At 40.8% G+C, this 15,649-nt stretch overlaps 1 protein-coding gene across 1 annotated transcript in view; it reads left to right on the top strand.

Moving 5' to 3' along the window:
- The first annotated feature begins 6,423 nt into the window (after positions 1 to 6,423).
- Positions 6,424 to 15,649, top strand: part of lmnb1 (lamin B1) — a 50,548-nt gene continuing 41,322 nt past the window's right edge. Inside the window, exon 1 of the mRNA XM_078566999.1 lies at positions 6,424 to 6,959. Coding sequence (XP_078423125.1) covers positions 6,601 to 6,959 — 359 coding nt within the window. The 5' untranslated portion in view covers positions 6,424 to 6,600. The remainder of the gene's footprint in view (positions 6,960 to 15,649) is intronic.

Consider the following 15,649-nt stretch of genomic DNA (forward strand, 5'->3'; position numbering starts at 1 on the left):
GAGCAAAGGAACCTGGGTGTATATGTGCATAAGTCATTAAAGGTGGCAGAGAGCAGTTAATAAAGAATACAGTATCCTAGGCTTTATTAATAGGGGCATAGAGTACAAGAGCAAGAGGCTATGCTGAACTTGTATAGGACACTAGTTAGACCTCAGCCGGAGTATTGTGTACAGTTCTGGGTGACACACCTTAGGAAGGATGAGAACACATTGGAGAGAGTGCAGAAGAGGTTTACAAAAATGGTTCCAGGGATGAGAAACCTCGGTTATGAAGATAGATTGGAGAAGTTGGGACTGTTCTCCTTGGAGAGAAGGCTAAGAGAAGATTTGATAGAGGTGTTCAAAATCATGAGGGGGCTGGACAAAGTAGATAGGGAGAAACTGTTCCCACTCAGAAAAGGATCGAGAAAGAGATTTAAAGTGATTTTCAAAAGAAGCAAACAGTGAGCGGTTTGGGTCAAGAGAGGTATTCAGAGGACATTAGATGATTATTTAAATAGAAACAATGTGCAGGGTTATGGGGAAAAGGCAGGAGAATGGCACTGAGTCATAATGCTCATTCGGAAATCCAGTGCACACATGATGGGCCAAATGGCCTCCTTCTGCAACGTAACAATTCTGTGATTCTGTAATTCCCTCATGTAGATATCCAACTTTCCCTTAAATGTATCTATGCAATTTGCCTCAACTATTCCATGAGCTAACAAGTTCCATTCTCTTAGTAAAGACATTTCTTCTGAATTTCTTATTGGATTTATTAGTAACTGAAATATATTTATGGTGCCGAGTTTTAGACTCCTCCACAAGTGGAAACATCTTCTCCACGCCATCATTTCGGCTGTCCCTTGATTCGAGGATGATGCCATGAGGGTCGCGAGTTTCTGCCATGGGTCTTCATGTGACTGTGCATGCTGATTTTTGACACACAGATCTTTGGGCACATAGGGTAGGATGTCCCACAAGATAGTGGGATCCACGATGCAGGATTTTCTTCTTTTCTCCTCTGCTGCCGCTCTGCCTCATCATTAAGATGTAGGACTTGAGGCAAGATGCTGCTTGATGGATAGGTTGTCACAATTCTGACTTACTGGTAGCCAGTTCCTCACAGTCTTTAAGGTCAATACTGTCATGCTTCAAGGTGAACTTCAGAGTGTCTTTGAAGTGTTTTCTTTGTTCTCCCCAGAACGTTGGTCATTTGAGGATTGAGAAAACAGGGCATGGTGGGGTAGACAATTTTCAGGAATGTGTACACAGTGGCTCATCCATCAAAGTAAATTTTGCAGGAGTCTTGCCTGAGTGCTTATGGATGTGGCTTCAAGAAAGACACAAGCGTTTGTTCTCAACAGCTACCCAATGGAACCCCTTCATAATTTTTAAATTAATAAAGGGGCGAACTGGTAAGACTATTCAGGAAAAGATAAATTCATAAACAATAAGAGAAATGTTGAGGCTGTAGGGCAGAATTGTAATTTGAGTTTTTGTTAATTCATTCATGGGATATGAGTGTCTCTGGCTAGGACAGCATTTATTGCCCATCCCTAATTGCCCTTGTTCACAGGGCATTTAAATGTCAACCACATTGCTGTGAGTCTGGAGTCACATGTAGGCCAGACCAGGTGAGGACAGCAGACTTCCTTCCCTTAGTGAACCAGATGGGTTTTTACAACAATCAAAAATGGTTTCATGGTCATCATTAGACTTTTAATTCCAGATTGTTTTTTTATTGAATTCAAATTCCACCAGTTAAAGTAAGCACAGTGAATCAGGAAGGAAAGTGAACTTAGAAATGGAAAAAGGGCATTAGAGATTTAGGTGATATTAGAGAAAAATAGGAAAGAAAGCCAGAACCATTAGATTTGAATGCATGAAGCATTTGCAACAAAATAGATGAATTAATAGCTCAGGTGGAAATTAAAGATTTTGATGTAATAACCATTATAGAGACATGGTTGCAGGGTGACCAAGGTTGGAAATTAAACATTCTAGAATAATTGGCAAAATGCAGGAGGGGGGATAGTCCTGATGATAAAGGATGGGATAAAGACAATAAAGAGAAAGGATTTTAGTTTGTAAAATCAATGTATAGAATCACTTTAGGTTGAGCTAAGAAGCAACAAGGGCCAAAAACACTAGTGGGAGTAGTTTAAAGGCCCATAACTGTAATTGTAGTGTTGAACAGAATATAAACAAGGAAATTAGAGGTGCATGTGACAAGGAGGACTATAATCTTCATGGGCAAAGCAAATTTGTAATACTGGTGCAGAGCATAGGTTCATGGAATGCATTCAAGATAATTTTCTAGATCAGTATGTCAAGGAAAGAAAAAAAATGAAAGTTGCCATAGTCTCAGAGGACCATAGGCTGCTCTGTCATTAGAGAGAGACGACTGGTGGTGAGTTTAACCTGAGGGTCACCACACCTCAAGTGAGGGGTGAGGTTAAGAAGGCGAGGCCTTCATGGATAACTAGTAGGATAGATAAGGGGAAAATAGGAGTTGTAGTGTCTTTTGATTTTCAAAAAGTTATTTGATAAAGAGTCACACAAAAGGTTATCACACAAAATTAGGGTTCATGGGATTGAGGTAATATATTAGAATGGGTTGAGGATTGGGTTATCAGACAGAAAACAGAGAATAGGAAAAAAGGAGTCATTTTGTGGTTGGCAGGTTGTGACTGATGGGCTATGGTAAGGAACAATAGCTATTTGCAGCGTATATGAGTGAATTACATGAGGGAACCGAGTAGGTGTCCAAGTTTACCGATGATACCAAGTTAGGTGGTAAAGTGACCTATAAAGAGGTTGCAAAAGGATTTAGACAGATTAAGTAAGAGGGCAAAAACATGGCAGATGGAATGTAATGTTGTAAAATGTGAAATTATCCACTTTGGCTAGAAAAATGGAAAAGAGGAATATATTTTAAATGTTGAGAGACTGGTAAATGTTAATATCCAGAGGGGCCTGGGAACCTTTGTACATGAATCACAACAAGTTAACATCCAGATGCACCAACCATTAGGAAAAATAAATGGAATGTTAGCCTTTATCGCACGGGGATTGGAGAATAAGAATAGAGTAGTCTTACTGCAATTGCATAGGACCTTGGTGAGCCCACACCTGAAGTACTATGTGCAGTTTTGGTTTCCTTACCCAAGGAAGGATGGACTTCCCTTAGAGGGAGTGCAACATAGGTTCATTAGATTGATTCTGCTAATGAGAGATTGTCCAACGCAGAGAAGTTGAGTACACTAAGTCTTTATTCCCTAGAGTTTATAGCAACAACTTACATTTATATGGTGCCTTTAATGTAATGAAACACCCCGAGGCACATTACAGAGGCATTATAAAATAGAGACACATAAGGATAATTCAGGGGAGATGGTGGCATAGTGGTATTGTCACTGGACTCATATTCCAGCAGACCCAGGGTAATGCTCTGGGGACCTGGGTCCACAGTCGATGGTGAGATTTGAATTCAATAAAAAACCTGGAATTAAAAGTCTGATGATGACTATGAAACCATTGCCGACTGTTGTAAAAACCCATCTAGTTCACTAATGTCCTTTAGGGAAGGAAATCTGACTTCTTTACCTGGTCTGACCTACATGTGACTCCGGATCCACAGCAATGTGTGTCTTAAATGCCCCGTGAACAAGGGCAATTAGGGATGGGCAATAAATGATGGCCTGGCCAGAGATGTCCACATCCCATGAAAAAGTGTCAGGTGACCAAAAGCTTGGTCAAACAGATAAGTTTTAAGAATTGCCTTAAAGGAGGAAAATGAGGTAAACAGTTGGAGAGCAGGGAGGGAATTCCAAGGCTTGGGACCCAGGCAACTGAAGGCATGGCTACCAGTGGTGGAGCAATTATAATATCTCAGAGGTTTGTGGGGTTGGAGATTACAGAGATAGGGAGGGACATGGCCATGGGGGAATTTGATCACAAGGATAAGAATTTTAAAATCAAGATATTGCTTGACCAGGAGCCAATGTAGGTCAGCGAGCACAGGGGAATGGGTCTTGCTGTGAGTTAAGACATAGGTAGCAGAGTTTTGGATGATCTCAAGTTTACAGAGGGTAGATTGTGGGAGCACAGCCAGGAGTGTTTTGGTTTGGCCATGCCTAGAGGTAACAAAGATATGGATGAGGGTTTCAGCAGCAGAAGCGCTGAGGCTGTGGTGCTGTTGAGTGATATTACAGAGGTGGAAACAGGCAATCTTAGTGATGACAAGAATACGAGGTTGGGAGCTCATCTCAGGATCAAATGTGACACCAAGGCTGCAACAGACTGGCTTAATCTTAGACTGTTGCCAGGGAAAGGGATGGAGACTGTAACTAGGGAATGGAATTTGGTGTTGGGACCAAAAACAATGAGAATAATGAAAGGTGGTCTCATTGACACATATAACATTCTTAAGGGGCTTGACAGGGCAGACGCTGGGAGGATTTTTCCCTTGGATGGGGAGTCCAGGTCTAGGTGGACACAGTCTCAAGATAAGGGATTGACCATTTTAGGACTGAGATAAGGAGACATTTCTTGACTCTGAATCTTGAAAATTCTCTACTAGGAGAAATGTGGATTCTCATATGTTGAGTAATTCAAGTCAGAGATCAACAGATGTTTGGAATCAAGTGATATGTGACTACAACAGGAAGATGCAGTTTGGGTAGAAGATCAGGTTAAGATCAGTTAGAATATCTAATTAATTGGTGGAGTGGGCTCCAGAAAAGTTAAAGAGCCTACTCCTGCTCTTATTTCTTATGTTATAAAACCTCACTTTTTGCTCTACTCTTCTAGAAAAAAGAGCTCAGCCCGTTCAGTTTTTCCTGATAGAGGGTCACCCATTTGGTAATTATTTTCTCATACTGGAATAGTTAAACCTCAAAAGGTGAACTTGGAAGTTGATTAAGTCTGTTTGAAAATGCTGGTGTCTTAGCATGCTTATTAAAATAACAGATTAAGGAATATTTTATGCCTTGTTTAGGATTTTAGATTTCAATGTTATGCTGAGTTTACTATTCTGCACAACAAAATGGTTTAGTACAGTACATTTTGCTCGATTTTCTGTGTCTGGAATGGGTGATATTTTTTAATCTCGTATTTTGTTATGGCATAAACTTGAAATATTCTCACTTTAATAATGTATACAAGTAACACATAACACAAAGCTGTGAAACAGCTGTTCAAAAATGTGTACATTTGGAGATCCATCAGCAGTGAAAATTTATGCGAAATTTGTGCCTTATAGTCAAATGATCCGCTTCGTTATTTCGTATCCACACTCTTATTTCACATATTTGCAATTAGTTGCATATGGAACTTGAATACGGTACTTACGTGCTCTTATAAACATTGAAATAAATCTACGCTAAATATAAATTCAGTAAATGCAAGTTTATAGACTTGGCCTTTAATTTCACGTGGTGCCAATGGTATATCAAACAAGTTGCCCTAGTTTTAAAAAATCTGACTCTAAGAAGCTCTATTTCGTACTCTATCTTCCAGAAGGGCAGTGCAGGTTTGTACGATCCATTGCCTTGCTTGCGCGTAAGGTTTGCCTAAAATCAAAGAAAATGGTCCCATACACTAGATTGAAATTGAAACTTTTTTTTAGGTTGGATGGTAACTAACTAATGATTTTGAGCAGTGGTTCGTTTATCTGCCAATACCTGAGCAGCGTAATAAACCACATTGCGAAGAAAGAGAAAGTTTAAACGTGAAAACGTCGACTGCCTTGTTTCTCCGCTGGCGCTGCCTGACCTGCTGAGTGTTTCCAGCCCTTTGTTTTCAAATTTCAAGCGTTCGCGGCATTTATGAAAAGAAACAAATATTTACTAATAATCATTTACCCTGTCTATAATCTAAAGGTGTAAGCATTCACAATAGGAAACCTGTGCTCACGAATGTTCGACATACGACCTAACAATATTTTATCGTCAGCACGAGAAATACAGATGAGAAACTGTTCGAATAACATAACTTTAAAAAAATCTGAACTTAAATCATGATTAAAAATAATTTAGACAAATCTATTCAACTTCTTTCACCCTCCCAATCAACCTATTATCTCATTATCCTTATGTGGCTGTGCTTCAATATGAGGTGATACAGGGCCCGTATAATTGAATAAGCAGCTTCACATCTACAGTAATCACTGCACCGCAGCAGCACTGATTCCAAGAGCAAAAAATGCCCTCAACGATAAGACTGGATTTTACAAGTGTAATCCCTGGTTAATCAATTCTCAACAGATGCGTCCTGGTTTACCTTTGTTTATGGGAGAAAAAATTACACGCGGTTATGCCGTGATTTACGGAGGAAAATGAATACTTTACAAACTTTCAAACTGGGGGTGGTGTTGTGAGGACCGGTCTAGTCTCGCGGTACAATTGGCCTGCAGACGGTCACGTTGTGTATCTCAAACGAGGAGCCATTTTAACAGCGGGAATCAGTGGTTGTGGAAAAGAAGCGCGGGTAGGCACAAGGAGGAGGAAGATAAATCAGGTGCTGGCGCTTCTCGTATTGCTTTGGTTTTATTAAAAAAAAAATCCTAGTTCACATTTTTTGACTTCATTGTACAAGAAAAACAGTTGTATGTAAATTATGGCGATGGCTACTCCGAAGAGCCAGCACCGTCCGAGCGGCCGGAGTGCAGCCAGCTCCCCGCTCAGTCCGACCCGCATTTCCCGACTGCAGGAAAAAGAGGAGCTGAAGAACCTGAACGACAGGCTCGCCGTCTACATCGACAAGGTGCGCTCGCTGGAGTCCGAGAATAGTATCCTGCAGCTGCAAATCTCTGAGAGGGAAGAAGTGACCACCCGAGAGCTGACCGGCATCAGGAACCTGTATGAGAATGAGCTGGCGGACGCTCGCCAATCTCTGGATGAGACCGCCAAAGAGAGAGCGCGCTTACAGATAGAGCTGGGCAAACTCCGCGGGGACTACGACAGCGTGCTGCAAAAGTAAGAGTGACTGAAATTCAGGGTAAATTTTTTTTTATTGGTAAAATGTCATTTTTAGGTGGCTAAATCTGTTCTTTAGGATTTCACAATAATCTACCTGACGTGTTTTTTTTTTCTCCCTCCTCTCCCATTTCTTTGCATGTGATGGGTTCAAGGCTAAAATGTGTATATTTGTAACTATACAGTATTGAGCAAGAGTTTCGAGGAGGAAAAATCTTATTTCACGAGATTTGTGCGTTTTGAAAAATCCCCGTAAACCGTGGTTCATATCTCCAATGTATTTGTTATAGTTGGACCTCTTGTGACTGTGCATTTACGGCAGTGATTTAGGGTTGATTTTCATGCTTGAGTAGACCGACATCTTCAGGCACATTAAGTTAATTTTATCTATATAATTCCTATTATATCCTGTTTATAAAAGAGTGGAGTCGATGGTCGGACGAATATCTGTGGTAAACTGTGCGGGGAATAAATTACGAGATGTAGAGTTGGTCGGTTTGTTGCTGAGAGGGTTTTATAGTGTACGGAATTCCCACCTTTTTCCTAGTAAACCAGTGTGCAGATGCGGCCAGAGTTCACAAGATGTTAATGTGTCACGTAGGAACTTGTGTTGAATTAAGCGATATTGTGCAGTCTGATGTGAAATCCGAATCTTTAATTAAAGCTGATCCCGGTGACTTATACAAGACAAAAATACATTTAATTGTCTACCGGGTGTAATTGGCGCCGGTTGAATGGACCAGTTTGTCAAGTTACTACACGGGCTGACCATATATGGGCTGGTATCGCGCTTTCTTGGTGGCGAGGGAAAGTCTCTGAAATCTCAGTTCTTTCACGAATATCACACCCTGCAGTCAGTTTGTTTTTGTACTGTTTAACGATGAAACGGTGTGAGATCGGTAGTAAATGTAGTTTTTTTATTTGCGTTTGGAGGGAACTGGTGAATGTGTGAGCTGGACAATAGCCATCTGTCGCGTGGGAGAGCCGCTGTGCAGACAAAGAGCTGCTCCATTCAGCCGAGAGCTGGGTCCCTGCAAAACACCACGCAGGGATACAATGGTTACAGTTAAAGCGAAATAAATGGCAACTTTCCTGAAATGTCTTGAATAAGAACAATCTTGCACGTAGGGTTATGTTGTAACCTTTCCCCCTTTTTTTTTATACCGTGCTGTGTGGGTCAGAAGGCTGGCTGACTAGTTAGTGTGTATTGATGACAAAGAAGCTCCTTGGAGAGGGGTGATGGCTATCTGCCATTTTTTTGGATTGATCTAACGGATGAAACCTTTTTACTTAACAGGCAATTTCTCCGATAAACGTCCCCCTCCCAGTCCTTGAAAAGAATGAGATTTTTGTGAAATCGCAAGGGGCTGGTGTTTATTTTCTCATGTTTACTTTCTTTCCCTCAGTCATTGATAAAATGCTTTTTCCATCTTTCCCACAGGAGTTTCAAATAAAGGGAGGCTGTTAGATACATTGTAGCTTGTTTAGGCATCAATTCAGACTCCTGCCCCTGCACCCAATATCTCACACCTAGCTGTTAGTTAAATGGTTCAAATGTTTTTCCTTGTACTAACCTACTCCAAAGCCTGTTCAAACTTGTGATCACAATATGAAGATCACCATCATCATTCAAAAAGTGTTTTGGAATCACCTTTATTGTTAAAATTGAGGTTTATAAAAATTGTTTTGGGACCATATTTAATTTCAGATAACGGGAAGAGAGTCATCTGAAATCTGCCTGACAGCAAGCCTTGAATGGTTTGATTGTTAAGAGATAAAAGGGGGCCCAGATTATTTTACTGGGAAGAAGGTGCAAATTGGTTTTGCTTGGACAGAATGGCATCAGCCCGAGCTAACAGTGAATAAACTGAGGGTCTCAAGTGAAAGTGAAAGTAAAGTGAAAATGTTGGGTTGGTGGGCAAACATAGCGCAGCTGAGGAAACTGAGTGCAGACTTGGAGTCTGGTGAGAGTTTAAAGAGTTAATTTTGTTCTTGAATTTTACTCTTAAAATCTAATCTAGTCTCTAATTAGCAGTAACTAGAAAGTACTGTGTAAGCAGGCTGTTTTTTTTCTTGCAGCCTAGACAGGGTAAACTCACTGCTGTGAGAGCTGAGTAGTTAATTAGTTAACCGAATCTGGTTCAGTTGGCTATAAATACAGGCCTGTTTAGTGCAGCCAAGGCAAATGAGTGCAGCTGAGGGCACTGAGTGCAGACCTGTAATTTGGTGAGGGAGGGTGTGGGGAAAGCTGTGTCCATTTCCTTTTCCTATCTTCCTCATCCTGTAGGAATGGTTCTTTCCCTGCTATAGAGAAAGCAGGAGGAATGGTTCTTGCTCTGCTATAGAGAAAGCAGCTAGCTGTTTGGTGAGTACCTGGTGAGTGGCTAAGGTCTATTCTCTTCCTAAGTGTAAAATGGTATACAATTTGGGGGTGGGGGGGGAGCAAAAAGGAATGCAGTGTTAGGGGACAGTATAGTGAGGGGGATTGACATTGTTCTCTGCAACAAAGAGCAAGAGTCTGGATGGTTCTGTTGCCTGCCTAGTGGCAGAGTTCGGGACATCTGTTGAGGGTTGGAGAGGAATTTGCAGTGGGAGGGGAGGATCTGGCTGTCATGGTCCATGTAGGTATCAATGACATGGGTAGAACTAGAAAAGAGGTTCTGCATAGAGAGTATGAGGAGCTAGGTACTAAATTGAAAAGCAGAACCACAAAGGTTATAATCTCTGGATTATTACCTGAACCACGTGCAAATTGGCATAGGGTATGTAAAATTGGAGAGATGAGCATGTGGCTCAAAGACTGGTGTGGAAGAAGTGGGTTCTGTTTTGTGGGGCACTGGCACTAGTCCTGGGCAAAGTGGGGGCAGTACCACTGGGATGGCCTACCCTGAACTGTGCTGGGACCAGTGTTCTTGTGAACCGCATAACTAGGGAAGTAGAGAGTGTTTTAAACTAAATAGTGGGGGCAAAGGATCAAATGTGGAAAGATGTGGTATATCAGAACGTAGAGATGAGGTGTGAGAGGAGAATAGTAATATGAGAAATGAGGGTCGGAGAATGGCAGGAAGGGACAGAAGAAAAAAATCCTAAGAATGCACTAACAATCAAGACTAGATGTCACAAAGGTAACAAAAAGACAAAACTAAAGGCTCCGTATCTGAATGTGTGTCGTATTCATAACAAAGTAAATAAATTAATAGCAAAATTGAAGTAAATAAAAATGAGAGCCATTATGGAGCCATGGCTGCAGGATGACAAGTATTGGGTCCTGAATATTGAGGGGTATATGACATTCAAGAAGGATAGGAAGCTAGGTAAAGGTGGAGGAGAAGCACTGTTAATCAAGGATGGCATTTGTGCAATAGTTGGTGCAGGAGATCAGGATGTAGAATTGGTTTGGATGGAGATGAGGAATAGTAGGGGAGAGAAGTCATTAGTGGGAGTTTTCTACAGGCCATCTAACAGTAACCACAATGTAGGACAAAGTATACAAAAATAAATATTGGGTGCTTGTGATAAATAGGTGGCAATAATCATTGATGACTTTAATCTACATATAAACTGGAAAAATTGGATTGACGATAGTAGCCTGGATGAGAAGTTCATAGAATGCTTTTGAGAGAGTTTCTTACAGCAGCACTTTCTGAAACCAAGCAGAGAGCAGATTATATTAGACTTGGTATTATGTAATGTGACAGGGATTAATTAATGACCTCGGGGTAAAGGCACTCCTAGGTAGTGGCGACCACAATATGATTGAATTTTACATCCAGTTTGAAAGGGAGAAGAGTGGGTGTAAGACTAGTATTTTAAACTTAAATAAGGGCAACTATGTGGGCATAAAAGCTGAGCTAGCTGAAGTTAACTGGGAGACTAGGCTAGGGGATAAATCAATAGAGAAGTGCCAGACATTTAAGGGGATTTTTAAAAATACTCAATAGGTAAATTACTAATAAAGAATTCTAAAGGGAGGACCCACCATCTGTGGTTAACTAAAGAAGTTAGGGAAAGCATCAAACTTAAGGAAAAAGCACATAACTGCACATAGATGAGTGGCAGGTCAGATGATTGTTCTGAATATAAAGAACAGGGAATATATAAAGAACAGGGAATGACGAAAAGGTTAATCGGGGAAAGAAATGTATGAGAGGAAGCAAGCTAGAAAGGTAAAATCAGATGGCAAGAGTATCCACAGGTATTTAAACAAAAAAAAGGAGATAAAGTGAGTGTTAATCACCTGGAGAGTGAGAATCGGGAGTTAATAGATAATAAGGAAATGGTGGATGAAATGAACAAATATTTTGCTTCTGTTTCACTGTCGAGGGTATAAAAAACACTTCAGTAATGGCTATAAATCAGGAGGTGGAGGAGAGAGGAATTGGTAAAATTACAATCTCTAGGGAAGCTGAGCAAACTGATGGAGCTGCAGGCTGACAAGTCTCTGGGTCCAGATGGACTTCATCCTAGGGTCTTAAAAGAGGTGGAGTAGATGCGTTGCTGTTAATTTTTCAAAATTCCCTAGATTCTAGAAAGGTTCCATCAGACTGGAAAGTAGCAAACATAACACCTCTATTCAAGAAGGGAGGGAGACAGAAAATGGGAAACTATAGGCCAGTTAGCTTGATGCCTGTTGTGGGGAAGGTGTTAGAGTCTATCGTTAAAGAGGATATAGCTGGGCACTTAGGAAAACACAAAGTAACCAGGAACAGTCAGCATGGTTTTGTGAGAGGGAAAATCATGTTTAACCAATTTATTAGAGTTCTTTGAAGGAGTAACATGCACTGTGGGTAAAGGGGAGCCTGTAGACTTGGATTTCCAGAAGGCATTTGATAAGGTGCTGCGTCAAAGGTTATTGTGGAAAATAAAAGCCCATGGTGTAGGGGGTAACATTAGCCAGGATAGAATATTGTTTTCTGCCTGCCAGTCAGAGTATGCATAAATGGGTCTTTGATTGGCAAGATGAGACAAGTGGGGTACTACACGGGTCTGTGTTGAGGCCTCAACTTTTTACAATTTACATCAATGACTTGGATGAGGGGAGCGAAGGCATAGTAGCTAAATTTGCAGATGAAACAAAAATAGGTAGACTATGCAAAGATAGGTATGTTGTGAAGAAGACCAAAAGGAGGTTGCAGATGGATATAGATAAGTTGAGTGGGCAAAAATATGGCAGATGGAGTATAATGTGTGAAAATGTGAAGTTGTTCACTTTGGCAGGAAGAATATTACTTAAACCAAGAACGACTGCAGAATTCCAAGGTGCAGAGGAATCTGGGTGTTCTCGTGCATGAGTCACAAAGTTAATATGCAGGTACAGGATGTAATCAAGAAGTGTAATCCTTTATTGCAAGAGGAATTGAACATAAGTAGGGAGGTTATGCTTCAGTTATACAGGGCATTGGTGAGACCACTTCTCGATATACTGTGTGCAGTTTTGATCTCGTTATTTAAGGAAGGATGTGAATGCATTGAAGGCAGTTCAGAAGGAGCTTACTAGATAAAATATCTCGAATGATCTTGACAAGTTGGATGTGGAAAAGATGTTTCCTCTTGTGGGTGAATCCAGAACTAGGAGACATTATTATCAAATTAAGGGTCGCCCTTATAGGACAGAGATGAAGAGAAATTTTTCGAGGGTTGTGTGACTTTGGAACACTCTGCCTCAGAAGGCAGTGGAAGTGGGGTCACTGAATATTTTTAAGACAGAGGTAGATTGATTGCCTTGCCTTTACTGGGGGTAAATGGGAATGTAGAACTCAGCACAAACAGATCAGCCATGACAGAGCAGGCTTGAGGGGCCGAATGGCTCATTTCTGCTCCCATTTCGTATGTTCATAAACGGTTGTTATTTAAACTGTCCCTCTACTTCCAAGATGAAAGGACTGGGCTCTCATCACCTCTGCCTGGATACAAGGCCTATGTGATTCACGTTACCATGGTAACTTACTTTGAGATGGGAAGGGTACAGAGGAAGTCATTGTGATATCGGGTTACAGGCTTTTTATAAATATCACTGAATATCACAAGTTAGTCTGCGAGCATCTAGATGTCAAAAGTCTCTGGTTCATCGTGCTGGAATGTGGGTGGAAGCTCAAGCCCAAATCGAAAAGACCAATTTCATGGGGAGTTAAAACGAGGTTGGAAGATTAGCCTAGCTTTAGCTAGGAGAAGCCTCCAGGAAAATGTGTCTTGGAACATTAAATCTTGTCATTGTTACAGCTATTTCTTTTCAAAGATTATCGGTCTCTATGGAGGTAGGAATACTATACGAGCACACCATGCCTGTCTTTTTTCTAGCTTTTATTATGTGCATTTAGTACCTTTTTTTATGCAGTGATACATCCCTAGGTATGTTGCTTTTAGATTTGGCCTCTGAGGGAGTGCAGCGTAGATTTACCAGAACACCTGGACCTTAAGGGTTAAATTACAAGGAGAGATTACACAAACGAGGGTTGTATTCCCTAGAATTTAGAAGGTTCAGATATTAAGGGGATCTGATAGATTAGTTGGAGAAATAAACTGTTTCTGCTGGTTGGGTAGGGCCCATAGTCTAAACCCTAGAGCCAGACCCCTCAGGAGTAAAATTAGGAAAGACTTCTACACAGGTTTGGAATCTCTTCCACAAATGGCAATTGATGCTAGATTAATTAGTTTTAAAAGAGAAAAACACATTTTTATTAACCCAAAGATATTGAAAGAGAAGGGGTTCAAGGCAGATATTTGGAGTTAAATCACAGGTCACTGGCAACTGGCTTGAGGGGCTAAATGACCTATTCATGTGCTGTTAGTTACTTCACCTTTCATGGGTTGTGTAAATGCTCACATTTTACCTCCAACATGCAGAATTTAACTGCATTGAATTTCACTGGTCTGCTTTTAATGTATTTTAGCTAACCCTCCTGACAACTGTCAGATTCAGCTGCTTTTCTTTCCACCCTGTCCTTTTGGTTTGCTGCAAATTTGACTGGTTTGCTTGCAATACGATACATGTAAAGTATTATTTCAGTGCAACAAGGTAATGCTTGTACAAAAGTGAAATACTGCTGAAGCTGTAAATCTGAAATGGAAATGGACAATGATGGAAGCACTTGGGTCTGGCAGCATCTGTGGAGAGAGAAGCAGTTAATGTTTCAGGTTGATGACCATTTATCAGAACTGGCATACTTGACCCAGTTCTGATGAAAGATCATGAACCTGAAACATTACCTTTGGAGAGAGAGGAAAAGCATTAATGTTTGTATTGTCAGATTACATTTTTCAAAATAGGCTTAAAAAAAATTAAGCTACTTTTAAAAATATTTCCCTCCAATATGAGTGGGAGGTGATGTATTTACGTCAAGTGTATACTTAACTTTGCCACGGTGTTTCAAACTTGATGCAAGACGATAAATGATTTACCAAACATACGAAGTAGGAGCAGGAGTAGGCACTTGACCCTTCAAGCCTGCTCCACCATTCAATAAGACCGTGAATGATCTGATTGTAACCTCCTGCCTACCCTTGATAGCCTTTCATCCCCTTGTTAATCAAGAATCTACCTAGCTCTGCCTTAAAAATATTCAAAGACCCTGCTTCCACTGTCTTTTGAGGAAGAGAGTTCCAAAAACACTCGACTCTCGGAGAAAAAAAATTTCCTCATCTGTGTCTTAAATGAGTGACCCCTTATTTTTAAATAGTGACCCCCTAGTTCTAGATTCTCCCACAAGAGGGAGCATCCTCTCCACTTCCACCCTGTTAAGACCCCTCAGGATCTTAAAGGTTTCAATCAAGCCACCTCTTACTTTTCTAAACTCCCATTGGATACAAGCCTAACCTGTGCAACCTTTCCTCATAAGACAACCTACCCATTCCTGGTGTTAGCCTAGTAAACTTAGTTGGAAGTTGAACCCCAAGAGATCTAGTAGAGTTGGGCTTTCTGGCAGGGACAGAGAAAGCAATGTCTTTGCTCAAAATAATATCCGCAGCCATTTTGCATAGGCCTGGGTGGGTGTAAATTTTGTCCACCCCTAAAGTGGCCCCCGATGTCAGGGTGGTGTGGCAGATCTGGTGCTCAGCTAAGGGTCAAATTTGGATCTTTTATCAACATCATGGGAGTTACTTGGGCAGCAGGCTAAAATTGTAGAGGTGGACTAAAGAGTGTTGGAAAAACTTAGGCTTGGCAGCATCTGTGGAGAAAGAAAGTTAAAGTTTATAGCCTGATAGGACTCTTAAGAACAGAGTTGTTCCAGCACTTTTTGTTTTTATTTCCGATCTTCATCTGCAGTATTTTGCTTTTTATTAAAGAGCTTCTTACCTGTGCCATAATATCTAGTCTCTCAAGATGGCATTTAAATAAGGTGACATAGCCATGACTTTGGATATTGTAGTGAGATCACAAACGTGTGCAGCAATAATTGACTAAATGTATTTTTTTGATGCATGTGCACTCGTGAGAATCAAGGTCCGTGACCGGCAGCACTATTTGAGGAAGTTTCCTTATTTTGAAATGTTGTAAAACAAAATCACCTTATTAGAACATGCTCTAAACCAGGATATCTGTACTCCAGATATCTAAGCAGAGCTTTCTATAATTGTACTAAACTTTCACCCCCTTGTATTCCAGCCCCCTTGGTACATTAGCCACTTATTGCACTGTAATTTTACTGATGCATAATGGTGGTTTAATTGTTAAGGAATAGATGGTGTTACCC

Source organism: Cetorhinus maximus, chromosome 2 (genome assembly GCF_964194155.1).
Source record: "Cetorhinus maximus chromosome 2, sCetMax3.hap1.1, whole genome shotgun sequence".
In the NCBI taxonomy this organism is placed as follows: domain Eukaryota; kingdom Metazoa; phylum Chordata; class Chondrichthyes; order Lamniformes; family Cetorhinidae; genus Cetorhinus; species Cetorhinus maximus.